At 53.6% G+C, this 14,673-nt stretch overlaps 3 protein-coding genes across 3 annotated transcripts; 1 reads left to right on the top strand and 2 right to left on the bottom strand.

Annotated features, from left to right (window-relative positions):
• Nucleotides 1-200: 200 nt before the first annotated feature.
• NCU09451 (hypothetical protein) lies at nt 201-2,728 on the bottom strand. Its single transcript, XM_952944.3, has 3 exons — nt 1,264-2,728; nt 484-892; nt 201-427 (listed from the first exon to the last, which is right to left on the bottom strand). Exons 1-2 carry the CDS (start codon nt 2,337-2,339, stop codon nt 580-582), a joined length of 1,389 nt encoding a protein of 462 aa, XP_958037.1. The 5' UTR covers nt 2,340-2,728; the 3' UTR covers nt 201-427; nt 484-579.
• Nucleotides 2,729-3,033: 305 nt separating this feature from the next.
• On the bottom strand, nt 3,034-7,352 carry rpn-2 (regulatory particle, non-ATPase-like-2). The gene is made up of 3 exons (XM_952943.2): nt 6,914-7,352; nt 3,866-6,809; nt 3,034-3,798 (listed from the first exon to the last, which is right to left on the bottom strand). The coding sequence occupies exons 1-3, from the start codon at nt 7,051-7,053 to the stop codon at nt 3,316-3,318; spliced, it is 3,567 nt and encodes a 1,188-aa protein (XP_958036.1). The 5' UTR covers nt 7,054-7,352; the 3' UTR covers nt 3,034-3,315.
• A 1,006-nt stretch (nt 7,353-8,358) lies between these two features.
• On the top strand, nt 8,359-13,218 carry NCU09449 (hypothetical protein). The gene is made up of 3 exons (XM_952942.2): nt 8,359-11,746; nt 11,808-12,305; nt 12,360-13,218. The coding sequence occupies exons 1-3, from the start codon at nt 9,224-9,226 to the stop codon at nt 12,516-12,518; spliced, it is 3,180 nt and encodes a 1,059-aa protein (XP_958035.1). The 5' UTR covers nt 8,359-9,223; the 3' UTR covers nt 12,519-13,218.
• Nucleotides 13,219-14,673: the final 1,455 nt, after the last annotated feature.

Genomic DNA, 14,673 nt, shown 5'->3' with positions numbered 1-14,673 from the left:
GACTTGGATATCAGCGGATTATTAGCATGTTTGGCTTGATCTTGGGAAGATTGGTACTTGTGTCATATACTAGGTAGTAACGTGTTTGGCGAGGTGTTGTTCACTTTTTTTCGGCACCATCTAACCAGTCCCGGAGGTCGGAGACGAGATGTCACAGTCATATACCGGGCTGCGAATGGTTTCGTTGTCGAAACTCCTTACTGTGGGGTAGTCTTAGTTAAGGAAATCGTCAGATACAGCATTGGGCGTAGATACGTAGTCCAGGCTTATCTTTCCTTAAAATGGGAGAGAAAGAAGGGGAGATGAGGATAATTCAGTGACTCCATGACTTTATCAAACAAAGAGCCGCTTTTACCGGGAAGCGTGTAGAGTCAGGTGGTGACTAGTAAGCGGTTAGAAGACGTAGAGATAACTCAACGTCCTTAACCTTGATTGTATTATCAGTAACAGCACAGACACAACTAGAGTTTAATTCATACCTACTTCTAATAACTGACACCCGGCTTAGGCTCCAAGTCTCACTCATTCTCCTCCCCCCCGATCCCACCCCTCCAAGAACATGGCTACTTAATCACCATCTCAATCGACATCATCATCAGCCGCGCCAACACCTGCACCTCCCCTTGGACCCTCACCCGCACCCAAGGTAACACCCTCCAACTTGCTCTTGGCCTCCTCAACTGCCTTGTCCGCATCAAACTTGTCGCCTCCATCCACGGCCTCTTTCTCTCCATAGTTCACCTGCTCATCTTTCTCTCCTCCACTAGCCCTAGCCGTCACTTTCAACGCCTCGGACTTGAGCGTGCCGTCTTCGTTTACCATGTCGTTTGGGTAGAGGGTGAAGAGGATGACGAGGTAGGGTTTTTTGGTGAGGCGGTTGCGGAGGACGTATCTATTTGTTGTTAGTGTGAGCGTTCATGAACAGAACAGTGGCTTTTTGAGATTGAAGTGTAGAGCTCGGAAAAAAAAAAAAAGAAGAAAAAAAGAAAGGAAAAAAAAAGAGAGAGAGAGAGAGACAGGGGCGGGGAAGGGGGACAAGAAAAGGAAAGAAGAAAGAAAGGAGGGAAAAGCGAGAGGGGGAAAGGAGAAAAAGGTAAAAGGGGGGCGAAAAGGAAAAGGAAAACGGGAGAGGAGTGGGAAAAAAAAAAAAAAAAAAGGAGAAAAAAAGGAAAAGGAAAAGGGAGAGAGGTCAAAATAGGAAAGGAAAAAAAAAAGAAAAGGAAAAGGGGGGAAGGACAAAGAAAAAAAAAAGAACAAACATACCGCAACCCAGTCTCCCCATCCCAGTACCTCAAAACATTAACCCCAAAACCCGGTAACTTGAGCTCGCACTTGCCGAAATCGATATACGGATTATAGAAATCGACCGCATACGTGCGCCCATACTCCCACACCCACTTCGTTTTCGCATCCTCCTTCAACGCCCACTTTTGGCGTTTCTTGGCATCGTTCCCGACTCCCGAGCCAGCAAGGACCTCTTCTCTCCACTGTTTACCTGATTTCCTCCCATTTCCTTTTTTATGCTTCTTCTTCTCCTTCTCCTTCTCGTGCCCGTGTCCATGTCCATGTCCATGTCCTTCTGCATCCCCGGTTTCCGTAGCCTTATCGTTCCTGCCGTCGTCGTCGTCGTCGTCGTCGTCGTCAGAATTAGCATCGAACTCAGATTCCCCTTCCGAATCGGACGCCCCCTCCTCCACCCACAACCCCCCCTTACTCTCATCTTCCTCCCCCTTCCCCACCCTAACAGCATTAAAACTCGACAGCGCCGGTCCATACAAATATGGCTGGTCCGCATACGCATCCCCTTCGAGTCCGGGGTCGATCCACCACTTGAGGATGTTCATTGCCGTGTTGACGCCCGGCGGCAGGTAGTTTCGGATAGGGTGGTCAAAGTCGTTGCCGAATTGGAGGTCTGTCGCTGGGATTCCGTCCTTTTCGTTCATATCCTTCTCCCCATTCTCGCCGGCGCCATCCCGCTCCTGCCCATCATCCCCAGCAGGTTTAGCAGAGGTAGGTTCAGTCGACGTCCCCGGCCGCCGCGGCCTAAATCTCAATCCGATACTGTACTGATCCCTATTATACCTATGCGGCTCCCTGTCAAAGTAGGGAGAAGTAGAGGGGGAGTTCCTCGGTAAACCGCGGTGATAGTTTTGGATGCGCACGGTGAGGTCGATGTCCATCCCTGCTTCCGTGGTCGAAGAAGAAGAAGAAGAAGGAGAAGATATGTGGGTTAGGTGAGGGGAGTTGATGGGAATCTCGACATGGGTGGCGAGGTCGTAGGTTGGACCGGCTGTTACGCGGAGGGTGTAGTTTTCGGGGGTTCGGGGGGGTGGTGGCATTTTGTGAGCTGAGGTTGGGGTTGTTTGGGTGTTAGGTGTTGGTTATTGGGCTGGTGGAGGTGAAGGTGTTCAGTAAGGTGGTGTTGGGTATCAAGTCCGTGGTGTTCTGTCGTTGTAGTTGTAGTTGTAGTTGCTCTTCTGGTGTATGAGTCTGACTGATGACTGAATGACTGTCGACTAACTGGAGGGTAGATACAAAGACCAGGACTGAATATTCTAGTGTGGTGTAGGATGAAAGCAATGCCTGGATGAAAGGAAAGGATGAAGAAAAAATCGGGGGGAGGACTAGACTGCTATGTAAAGTGGAGTGAATTCCAGATACTAACTTCTATCAGTTTCAGATGTGTAACGAAGGAGGTACCAGACCAGACCAGACTATCAACTTCAAAGAAAAGACCAGAGACAAAACACATGGAAACAAACGATTGAACGACGTCGTCATTGCTGCCAAGAAATCCAAGTTGTTCCACAGGGACCTGGACTGGTCGATGACGTCGCGCCCTCCCCGGGGAATCCGCTGTAGGGCTCTTGCATGTGATTCAAGGGCGGGTATTAGACTCTTAACGACGGACCACAGCATAGCTCCGAAATATGTTAGTATAGTAACTTGTGTGATTCCTGTTTGGACAACTGTTTCCAAACACGGATCTCACACCGCGACATGTTGCTGGATGGATCAGTTCTCAAGTAATATGTACAATCCGAGTAGTGTGATCGCTGATTTCTAGTATCGCTGATAATGGGTCTTGATGCAAGATACTTCCTACTGTATATGCTTAACTTAGTGTAAAGACCACCTGGGCCTTCAATCAAACCATGACCGTTCATCTCATTTTCCATCGCTTTCATTCACCACCATGGCACCAGCCACAGACACATAACACCCTGACAAGATTTCAATGCCCGTCTATTCATTCTCTTCACCCTTCATTTCACCACCATCTATTTCCTACTTCTTTGGCTTCCGCTTAGACCTCTATTCTTCGTCATCCGCCTCCGCATCAGTAAAGTACTCAAACTCCGCCGGCGTCGGCGCCTCCTCATCACCCTCGGCATCTTCATCGACAGCATTCAACACCGCAGCAGCAGCAGCCGCACCAGCACCGCTGCCAGCCGTAGCACTAGCTCCAGTTCCACTTCCCGCCGCAGCACCCCCAGCACCGCGAGCTCTGCTCTCCCCGAGTCCTGCAGAAGCATCCTGCTCCATACGCTGGCCAAGCTGCAGCAGCTCGCTGAGTTCCCGCATGCTGGACCGGTTGAAAGCGCCCGTTCCTTGGAGCTGGCTAAGGAGCGATTGCGCCGCCCCGCCAGAGAGACGGGGGGTTCCATCGCTGGCACCCGAAGCACCGGCGCCGGCAACGGGGGCGCGCTCCGTGGTTACCTTGTTGAGCTTTTCCTCTACAAGGGACTTGGCCTCCGAAGGTTGGGTATCGAAAAGGAGGAGGGGACCACCGGTAGGCTGGAGGCAAAGTTAGTTAGTACACAAGATATGAGTTAGGTAGATTAAGTGATGCAGGGCAGCTCACCTTCTTGACTGGCTTATAACGCCCAGCCGGGAAGCTTATGTACTTGAGCTGGCCAGGCAGAATACGAGACATGTTCTCAATCTCGTAGCCAACCTTCTCCTTCTCCGCCTTCTTCTTGGCGTCGGTGGCGCCAGTTGCCTCCTTCTCGCCAGACTCACCCTCCTTCTTCTCCTTGGACTCTTCAGGCTTGGCGGCGGCCTTCTTATCGTCGTCGATATCCATCTTGTCCTCGGCAGCAGGCTGGGAAGCTGTCTTGGAAACAGCCGGCGTGTCAATGTCCATGCTCTCACGACGCTGCGCCTTCTCCTTCTTTTGGGCGCGGCGCTTGGCCTGCGCCGTGGTAGACAGAACCGCAGTCGTGACCAAGGCGGGTCCCTCCTCCACCTTGACCTCCTGCTCCGGTGGGTAGTCGAACAAGCTGGGACGGGTAGCGCAGTGGAACTTGACGTTGGGGATGGCCAGATCACTGTCGAGACCAATGATGGACGTGGGCACAAAGCTAAGAGACAAAAAGTGGGTAAAGGGGAACCAGTACCAGTACTGGGTAAACACTGCCATGCCAACAATGCCCGCCATGTTGAGGTTGCCCGTCTGGGTCTGAAGACCAATGGTGCAGTTGCGGCCACCGGCATCAATGATACCGAGGGCAAGCGCGGCACCGAACTTGGTCATCTGCTCCTCGTGACGGTCGCTAACCACCTTCTTGAGCGTCTTCCTGATGGCTGCAACCTTGGGGTTCATAACCTCGTTCTGCTGAACCAAAATCATGGACAGGGCAATGAGCGCACCCTGGCGGACAAAGTCGGTAGGGTCCTTCATCATGGGCTCGAGCAGGTCAATCGCTTCGTCCAATCCAGTTCCGGCGCACGCGATACCGAGGGCCATGGCCGAACCGTAGCGCACATGCGGGTTGTAAGACTCGGCGAGCAACTCGACCATGCGAGGTACGCTGCCGGGCTTGCGGAAGAGAATGAAGCCCAAGCTCATAACGGCAACACGGCGGACGTCGTCGTTCACATCGCTGACGGCAAGGTGAAGCAGCTTGCGGATGGCCTTGTTGCTACCGGTACCGCAGTAGGCCATGGCGAGCGTGAGAACACCACCATAGCGGAGGATGGGGTCGGGGTTCGCAAGGAGAAGCTGGATCGTCCTGTCGGCACCCTCCTGCTGTCCAAACATGATGAGAGCAATGCCCAAGGCGATACCGCGCACAATCTTCTCGTGCTGAGTCTCGTGAGCGTACGTGAACATGGCATCGATAGTGGCGGCATGTCCAGTTCCCAGCATGATCAAGCCCATAGCCGCACCAACGGCCTCACCGTTGAGGGCCGAGTCCGAGTAGAGAGCCTCCTTGAGATCCTCAATAATCTTTTGGTCGCCAGTGCCCATGCCGGCAATACCCAGACCCAAAGCGCCACCGTGCTGAATAACCTCCTGATCGGCGTCCTTGAACTGTTGGTGGAGGTAGTCCAGAGCATCAGCGCCGTGGTTGGCGTGAATCAGACCGTAAGCGTAAAGCGCACCGGCCTGACTGTAGACGGAACCCGTGCTGACGCCAGAGGGGCGGGGAAGGTAGGGCTCGAGGAGCTTGCGGGACTGAGTGACGTTGCCACGGTGCAGAACACCGAGCGCGGCAGTGGCCGTGAACTTGGACCAGTTGACGGCCCTTCCTAGCCACTCAAGGTTATCCCTGAAGAACCTGTCGTTTGTTGTGCCAGCATTCATAAAGGCATTGCAGAAGGTGACGGCGCTGTGGAAAATGGAGTTGCGACCGTCCAAGCTGTCGCGCACCTTGTTGAGGATGCTCATGTCGGCGTGGTTGTTGCGGTAGAGGAATTCGAGGTTGAGCTTGATGACCTTGCTACCGTCAAGAATGGTGCGGATGTTCTTGTAGACCTTGGCCACTTCCTCGGGCAGCTCCTCCTCGGAGCTCTCCTGGCCTTCCAGAAGAGGCTCACGCTCCGCAGCCGCGTCGTTGCTTCCCTCGGCAGGCTTGGGCTTGGCTGGCTCGCCAGAAGGCAGAGCCTTGATGACCTTGCCCAAAAACTCCTGGGTGCTGTTGTCGTATAGATCAAAGGCGATCTGGTAGGCAATGGCGATGGAGTCCTGTTCGCCCTTGGCAACCAGCTGGCGGAGCATCCGGGACGCCTCCTCGTCCGAATCAAGATAGACCACGCACTTAGCGATGGCAAAGTAATCCGGGTTGGGGATGTCGTTTAGGAGATCGAGGATCAGGCGCAGAATCTCGGTGCGGAAGCCGCGTTCCTGGACAATATCCATGCAGATGCTCAGGGCATAGTCCATGAGCTCCTCCGCCGGCCCCTGGCTGCCTTCCTGTACCTTGGCCTTGCCGGACTTGACATCTTGGTTGGCGCGCTTGATGACGCGACGCAAAACATCCAGGTTCTTGGCCTCGACAGCAATGCCCACCACCTGTCTATATTTGCCCTCCTTCAGGCAGCTCTCGAACAGGCGCTCAATGACGTTCTGGAGCGCAACCTGGGTGGCGGTGTCGTGAACCTGGGCTATCGAGGCGGAGCGAGTCTCCTTGGTGGGCTGGAAGGTGGGATCCAGGATGGTGTTGTCGTCGGACGATGCGCGCGCAAGCAGGGACTTGGAGGGAACCGAAGACTGCGAGAAGGGCGTGGTGGGGGAGATCAGAGCCGAGCTATCGATGGCACCGCTGCCGAGATCGGTCTCAAGTGCAGGCAGGTCCTTCTTGGAAGGCGTGTGGTGGAGAGACGAGACGGCGATGTACTGGTCGATGCACTTGGAGATGATGGTCTCCTCGAACTCACTGGGGGCGTCGAGCTTGAAGAGGGGGCCGGCAGCCAGGGCAAAGGTCATGCTCTCGTTGTAGGCTTGGAGGTGGAAGTAGACCTTGGCGAGCACAAGGGCAGCGAGTTGACGCTCGGGGAAGGTCTCGTCTTCATAGAGGGCCTCACTGGGGGGGGAGAGAGATAGACAGATCAGCTCGCGTGCCCAGCTGAGTGAGCTTACTAACACTAAACAGCGTAGCTTGGTGTCGGGTATCAGGGAGCTACTCACATCTGGGTCAAGGCGCCAGCGACCTCGGTCCAAACGGTGTCGATATCATCGTTGAGGGTCTTGAGGGCGAAGACCTTGAGCTCGGGCTCCTCATCGGCGAGGAAGGCCAACACGCCGGTCGCGGTGACGAGGCCGGGCATCTTGGTGATGTTGATTAGAAAAAGAAGTGGGATGGCGGCGAGCTTCGCGGTGGCGGTTTCTGGTTGTTGTTTAGATTTGGGTGTTTATTAATGCCCGGGTATTGTACAAAACAGCCAGCGTCCTCGTGCGCCGCGTGGTGGTTGTGTAATGGGATGGGATATGGACGAGGCGATTCGGGTTGTTTGTTTGGTGAGGAGAGCGAGTGGAATCGAGATACGTTCAGTTGTTTGTTGCCGTCAAGGTCGGTGCAGTGATGGCTTCAGTGGACAGCAGTGCCCTGGGCAGCGATGGAGCTGGCGGGCGCTGGAATGAGAGGTTCTGGTTGGCTGGTTGGCTGGTTGGGGCCTGCCGACGGCATGTTTGCAGTGACGAACTGACGGCCGAGGGGAGCATCCACGTCAGGGAGCTCCTGCCTTGAGTGGGTCCATTGCTGGGCTGGATGTACCCAGATACCTTGACTGTTGACCAATGAAAGATTGAACGGAAGGCGAGATTTTCCATTCATTCGTTTGGACCCAACAGCTTCAAGAGCGGGCGCACGAGCCATGACAGGCAGCTCAACGAGGCAGGTGAGGCAGGCGGCTCACACAGGCTGAAGCTTCATTGCTTCTCTCCAGTCCCAACTCAAAGACTGTCCGTCCAAACTCTCAAGACAGTTCCAGTCAGGACTCCTGGATGATAATTTCAACATGACTCCAAAAAGATAAAGATCTCCTGGCTATGGTAAGTCGGGTACCGCTATGTAGCGCTCCCAGCACAAATGTAGGAGGAAACTACCTTACATAGGTAGCAATCTACTTGATTCATTTCCAGGAATACACACTGTCATCTATGTCATTGACTTGGATGGACTCAAGGTACAAAGGTACCTACATACCTACATAGTATTCTACACTACCTAGATACACTACTTGAACATGTGCCAGTGGAATCCACAAGTCTGAATATCTCTGTCTGTTCCTGGACTACTCGCCCTGGCTTCAACCTGTTTTCAGACATCATCATGGACAGCCAAGTCTTTTCTGTGCTCTTTCTCCCTTTGTGATCCATATCAATTTCAACCTGATGGTCTTGAACCAACACGACAGTAGTGGATATATAGCTTCCACCACTAACACTTTCCCACCTTTTCTGTGTGACATGAAGATAGCAACGAAATCAGTGCTACACTACACTACACTACACTACACTACTTATATCTTGACTGACTGACATGGTACTAGCGTTTGCGCGGGACAATGTCATGATGATACTCTAGCCTCTATTTTTTTTTCCCCTTCCTTTTGTCCTTTTTTTTTCTTCTCCTGGTGCAACACTGCACGGTCATAAGCTCCAGTTGCCCGTGAACGGCCGTCTGTCCTCTCGTCATTTCTCACCACCAGTCGAGAGTTACCTATCACAATATTCAGCATCCCCACACATTCGCGACATGGGATAGGGAGCTATACTGTAGCTACCTTGTTGTTTATTCTACAACTGAATACACTCAATATCTACCATAGGTCGTCTCTGTCACTCAGCTCCGACACCAGCATCAGCTCCCGCGACCATTACATTTCTCCAAACTGCGCCTTCGAATTATTCGACAAAGAAGGAACGAACTCTCTTCATACTGCGAACTCGATTCCTTGTCCAAATACCCGCGACACCAAGTTCCTTGTGCTGGCGACGGTCCACCATTCGCATCCCCGGACACTCACTGCCTTACTGTCTCTCCTTGTTGCGACCCATCCAGACAAGAGTCCAGTCCAGACAGCCATCGAACCCCAATTCCCAGCCTGTCTGCATTCAGTTGTCTCCTCCAAGTCTGCCCGACGACATTCGAGTACTGCGCCATGACGATGTGATGTATCCCAATCGCGACACCATTCCATGACCACGTCCTTTTTCAATCGAGCGCACCGATCGCAATTCGAGCCCCATGCGCGACACTGCCGCTGCCGCTTCCACATCCGTCTCAGGCCGCCGCGATTTACACAAAGGACACATTGCGAGACATAGACAGCCAACATAGCTACCTAATCCTGAGCCTTTGTCCATGGTCCGCGGCAGAGACAAAGATTCAACAGCCGAAGCAACGTGTGAGAAAGGAAGCGCAGCGCCGGCCAAACAAGAAACAGATCAGGGACGGAATCACAGTAATAGTAACTACGACTAATAATCGCCAACATGGACTTGAGAAACGTCCTCAACGACAGCAGCAGCGGCCCTGTCGCTCCTCGCGCCGCCGTGTCAACGCCTGACCGACCACCGCCGCACCAGCAGCACCAGCAGCACCAGCAGCAGCAGCCACCCCACCCGCAGTACTCCCAACATCCTCCTCCTCCTCCTCCCCAACATCCTCAACCACTACTCCAGCGACAACAGTCGTATCATCTTCAGCAGCAGCAGCATCAGCATCAGCAACAGCAACAGCAACAGCAACACCACCCCGCATATCCCCAGCCGCCCACTACACCCGGTCAGGCACCACCACACCCACAACAACAACACCAGCAGTCGTACATAGACTATAACCACCAGACTCGGCCCTCGCCCGTTCGCCATATATCGCAAGACCCCAGCTACGGAACCCAGCGCATGCCCCCGGCCGCGTTCGCGTCCACTTCTCCGTTCACCGGACCCCCTGCGCCCGGCCCGAGCCCCTACGCGAACCGAGCTCCGCCGCCGCCTCCGCTACAGCAAGTCTCGGCCCACGATCCCCGCTCGCCCAGCCTTGCATCCGGACCCGGCCCTTCGCCGTACCGTCACACGCCCACTTCGTCGATTAGCGCTCAGAGCGGCGGTTATCCCTTTCCTCCGTCGGCGCAGCACACGCCCACCAGCCCTGTGCAACGGCCTTATAATCAGTATCCTCCCAGCAGTACAGGAGCCGCATACCCCTCCAGGGAAGGCTATCCTCCAACACCGGGCGGCTCCGTGGGTGTCGCAGGCCCACAACAACAACAACAACAACAACAACAACAACCACCACCACCTCCTCCACCACCAGGACCAGGACCAGGACCAGGACCGGGACCAGGACCAGGAAGCGCTGGACGTGCCCCTTATTTGCAGGGCCCGCCAGTTAGAGTGCCCCAAACACCCCCGATTAGCACAGCGCACAACCCGCATTTCCAGCGATCGCACTCGACGCATTCGTCATCGACGCCAACACCAACGTCGGCGCACTCGCAGGGCCCGCCAGGACATTCGCATTCGCATTCGCATTCGCACCCCCAAGTGGTGTACGGAGCTCCATTTGGACGGGCAAGTCCTGTAACGGGGCCGCAGACAGGAGGAGGACCTCAGGGTGGCCAATTCCTCGTGGATCCCCAGCAGCGGCAGTCATCCCAACCAGGGACTCCAGTTGCGGGTCCAGGTGGTGGTGGTCCAGGGCCGCTAACAGCTTCCACGGGCCCTGGAACAATTCCTGGAACGGCACGTCCACTGCCGCCCCAGGCAACTGTTGTTAGTAGCCAGGCCCAGGCCCAGGCCCAGGCCCAAGCCCAAAACTTCAACCACTACAGCCAGCCGCCAAGCCCTTACCGGCAACAACGACTGCCTCCTTCAGGTTCCTCTGCTGCTGCGACAACGCATCATCAGCACCTCAACCTCAACTCTCCCCGGTCCTCTGCTCAACAGCAACAGCAACAGCACCACCACCTCCAACACCAACAAATTATTTCCTCTCCCCATTCCCACCACCCTGCCCCTCCACAACCACCACCACCACCGCCGCCACCGCCGCCACCGCCGCCGCAGCAGCAGTCTCTGCCCCGACAACCCAGCGCACAAAGCATTTACGACGCCCGCGAACGTGAACGAGAAGTAATACGCGAAAGAAGCATCAGCATCAGTCCCAAAACCCGGGTCCCCAGTCTGCCAAGCAGTGCAGGTCGTCCTGCCACGGCCACCTCTGTCGTCTCGATTCCCGAGTCAGAACCCCCCCGCCTCAACAATCATACCGCCGCCACCCCAATGGCACGATACAGGGACGAGGTCCGCGACGGTGACCTTGGCCACAATGCCGCCGCCACCGCCGCCGTCAAGAGAAAACTCGACGACCGAGAATTGAGGCCAGACGAACTCGAGAGGCGAGACGTTCGTCCCCCACCATTCGACAACAACAGAGCCCGTCCGAGCCACACTCCCAACAAATCAGTCAAGAGGCGAGCATACGATGGCCCGCCTCCCTGGGCACAGCAGGCCACCCGCGGCACCACACTGAAGGAGCCCAACTTTGTCCTCTACAAGCCTGTCCACGCTCCAGGCCAAGGCCCCGTACAGCTCAACGGCCATAGCCGTCATGCCTCGCCCGAAGAAAAGCGTCCCGTGCCTCGAGCACATGAACCGACTCCCCGTGCACACGAGATTCGACACAGCGAACGATCCGCGACCCCGGGCACACAGGGTCCTCCCCCCGAAGCCCAGGCCAAATGGGGCCCTCTTGGCCCATGGGAGCCCACTCTTACGGGTGACGTACCCCAAGACACCATGGCCAAGGTCATGGCCGACTTTTTCTTTCACTATATCGTATTGAACGAAAATATGGGCGAGATCCAAAGCCGAGGCATCCAGTTCGAGATCGAGGCCAAATTTGGAGAATTGATCGATCGTAACACCAACCAAAGGATCGACCTTGGAGTGCTGTCCCCTGCGATACTCAAAGAAGACGATTATGTCTATCCATTCCGGAGCATCATGACCGAGGTAAGCCATGTTCCCTGTCTTGTCCACTGGTACCCTACTGACCAATGCCTTCTCTGTCCAGGCACAACACCGATCCTATAACGAGTTCCTTAATCACCAGGTCGTCGTCTCCAAAAACCCAAAGTCCAACATTGGTCGTGAGCGTCCTCGAGTTCCCATATCGTATGAACACAAGTACGAGATCGACCGGTTTTATGCGATACCTCCTCAGATCCGTGACAAGCACCTACCCGTCACTGTCGCCAACCTTCTCGCATCCAAAGGGCGTGACGCCAAGGTCCGCGTTTCCTACAAAGAAAATAAGGACGGCAGCAGGGAGCAGATTGCCAAGATTGTCAAGGCCCGTCTAAAAGACCTTAGCATCCATTTCCCGGAACACCGCCTGGATTGCCGCATCAGCATCAACCTCGAAATGCCGTGGGAGGGCCCTCTTGAGGAGCTAGAGGCATATGCGACCAGTGCCAACAAGGGACAGTCTCCGGACCGCCGTAAGAATCGACTGAGCTATGGCCATTGTAGCTATCAGTTTGATTTGACGCAGGTGGTGGAGAATGTTAGCGTGAGTCGATCTCCTGTCTTTGTTTTGAAAGTGAGACTAACCGAGCAACTACAGGGCCGAGACGAAAAGAAGCACGAACTGGAGATCGAACTCGACCCCAAGGCAGTCCTAGACCAAGGCCGTAGGGCAAGAGAGGGTCAGCCCAACCAGTACTTTGATTTGGTGGAAGGGTTCCTGAACAACATCAGGATCATGGCCAAGATGTGCGCCTAAACTGTGCCATTTTGTACTCATCCTATTACTTTCAACGCTACCGCACCCATGTACGCAGCAAATGTTGCCCTATCGCAGAGAAGGTTGGAGTGAGTTCCCTTTTTGTTGCTCACACAATGGCGGTTCATTTCTTTCACTGTCAGGCAGGAATATCACCAGGCCGCTGCTTTTGAGCTGTGGTGCAGTTCTACTTGAAGGGCGCAAAGGAGGTTATTGTGAACAGGATTGACCAGATGTATGAGCCAAGCAGCCTGAAGACTTTTTTTGGGACTCTGCGGAAGCATGAATATCTAGAGGCAGAGGTCGAGACGAAGGGAAAGCATGTCATCATCATATGTGTTATATATGGGTGGGAAAATGTCGCTTTAGCATTAGCTATGGAGTTTTGGTGGCCACTTGTTTTTTTCCCAGTTTACAGCTAGGTCGAGTGGACAGCAAGTTATTGATTGGGAGTTTTCGGTTTCAAACGGTGAAAGAGGAGTGATAGGTATTGTTGCAGAACGCATGCTGATTGTTTATCTACATCTCGAGATTCGTTTCAAGAGTAGGTCAGGTACCTACAAGTAAGGTCTCGTTGGACGGCTGTGGTATGGACGGAGCAATAATGATGATTTGTTCAGACATCATCATGTGGTCAATTATCTCCTAGGTAACTATCCGTTAGGAACAGAACTTAAGTGCTGCCAAATGTTCATTTGTTAGTTCACCTGACGCCCACTTTCTTCGTATCGCTTTAGTTATATGGCAGGTAATCGTTATACTCGGATATACAAGGAAGTTAGGCATAGAGGTAGGTGAAAATCCGTACATGGCGATGCCTGACACCAGACTCAGGAAGGAAGGAAGGAAGGAAGGAAGGAAGGAAGGAAGGAAGGAAGGAAGGAAGGAAGGAAGGAAGGAAGGAAGGAAGGAAGGAAGGAAGGAAGGAAAGCAGGTTGACGACGACATGAGATTTTCTAGTAGTTTCCCAGCCTGTCGCTTCTTTATGTTTGTCCAGGGAGCTAGCTACTTAGCTGTATTCTCTTCTCACTGAGGATGGCCATCATCTCCATCACACTTCAAACTTTTGCCTTGAATCTCACTCATGAATTGATTCACACAATCCCAGGGCACTTTTGCCTGACTGACTGACGCTTACTATCATAAAAACACCGACGCAAGTCCCAACGTGAGGTACTTAGGTAGGTAGAGGTACATCTGAGTTCATTGGTCGAGTTTGCTGCATCGCTCGCGCGCTCGCTGACAAAGTGTCCATTGGATCCGGTTCAGTTTTCTTCTTCTCCTAAAAGTCCAACTTCGGTTCCTTTCACACGCTCGGACTAGTGTTCAAAGATAATTGCGCATATCTTCTCGCTTCAGCGTTTTTTCTTTTCTTTTCTTTTCTTTTCAAAAAGCTAGAGGTACCTAGTAATTTCTCCTCATTTTAGGTTAAGGTAGTAGGATCCGATTGATGGTATATGTAGGTAGGTATCGATGGTTCTCCCTCTCCCCTCTCTTGATATATCGATGGAATTTCGATTTCGACATGGTGGTGGTGGTGCAACAACTCCTTCTTTAACATTTTCAAAAAAAAAAAAATGATGTTGTTACCTACCAACAGCGAGGCTCTTCTTCTCCGGGATAGTCGTGAGAGAGAGAGCGGGATCCGTCCGTCCATGTCGTGAGCGACATCGTGATTACCTAGGTACCTAACATCCCGCTCAACATCTTGCTTAGGTACTTAGCATCGTGCCCATCCCATCCCTTGGGCCAGGCCAGGCCAGGCCAGGCCAGCGGCATCAATCCCGTCCCTTGAGCCATCCGTTTCCATGTCCTGGCAGCAGCAGCAGCAGCAGCAGCAGCAGTACCTCCTGTGACACCCTCCTCCCCCCCACATGCTGTGGCAGCAGCAATGACCAGCCAACTATCGATCAATCCAGTTCGCGCCGGTCCGACTCGATTCCGTTGGGCTGTTTCCTTCCTTTTCGTAAAACCCACACTTTCCCTTTCTCCCTTTTTTTTTTTTTTTTTTCTTTTTTTTTTTTTTTCCTCTTTTCCTCTTTTGTAGAGATGTAGGTACAGGTACGGTAGGTAGGTAGCTAGCGACAATGCCCAATCACACTCTCCTGATTCAACCCCTTGCAACAATCCTTGAACAGCTGTCTGTTTTTGCGGT

Source organism: Neurospora crassa, linkage group VII (assembly GCF_000182925.2).
Source record: "Neurospora crassa OR74A linkage group VII, whole genome shotgun sequence".
Taxonomy (NCBI): Eukaryota; Fungi; Ascomycota; class Sordariomycetes; order Sordariales; family Sordariaceae; genus Neurospora; species Neurospora crassa.
The sequence above is the reverse complement of the archived record's forward strand: the minus strand, read 5'-3'. Positions and strand labels throughout refer to the sequence as shown.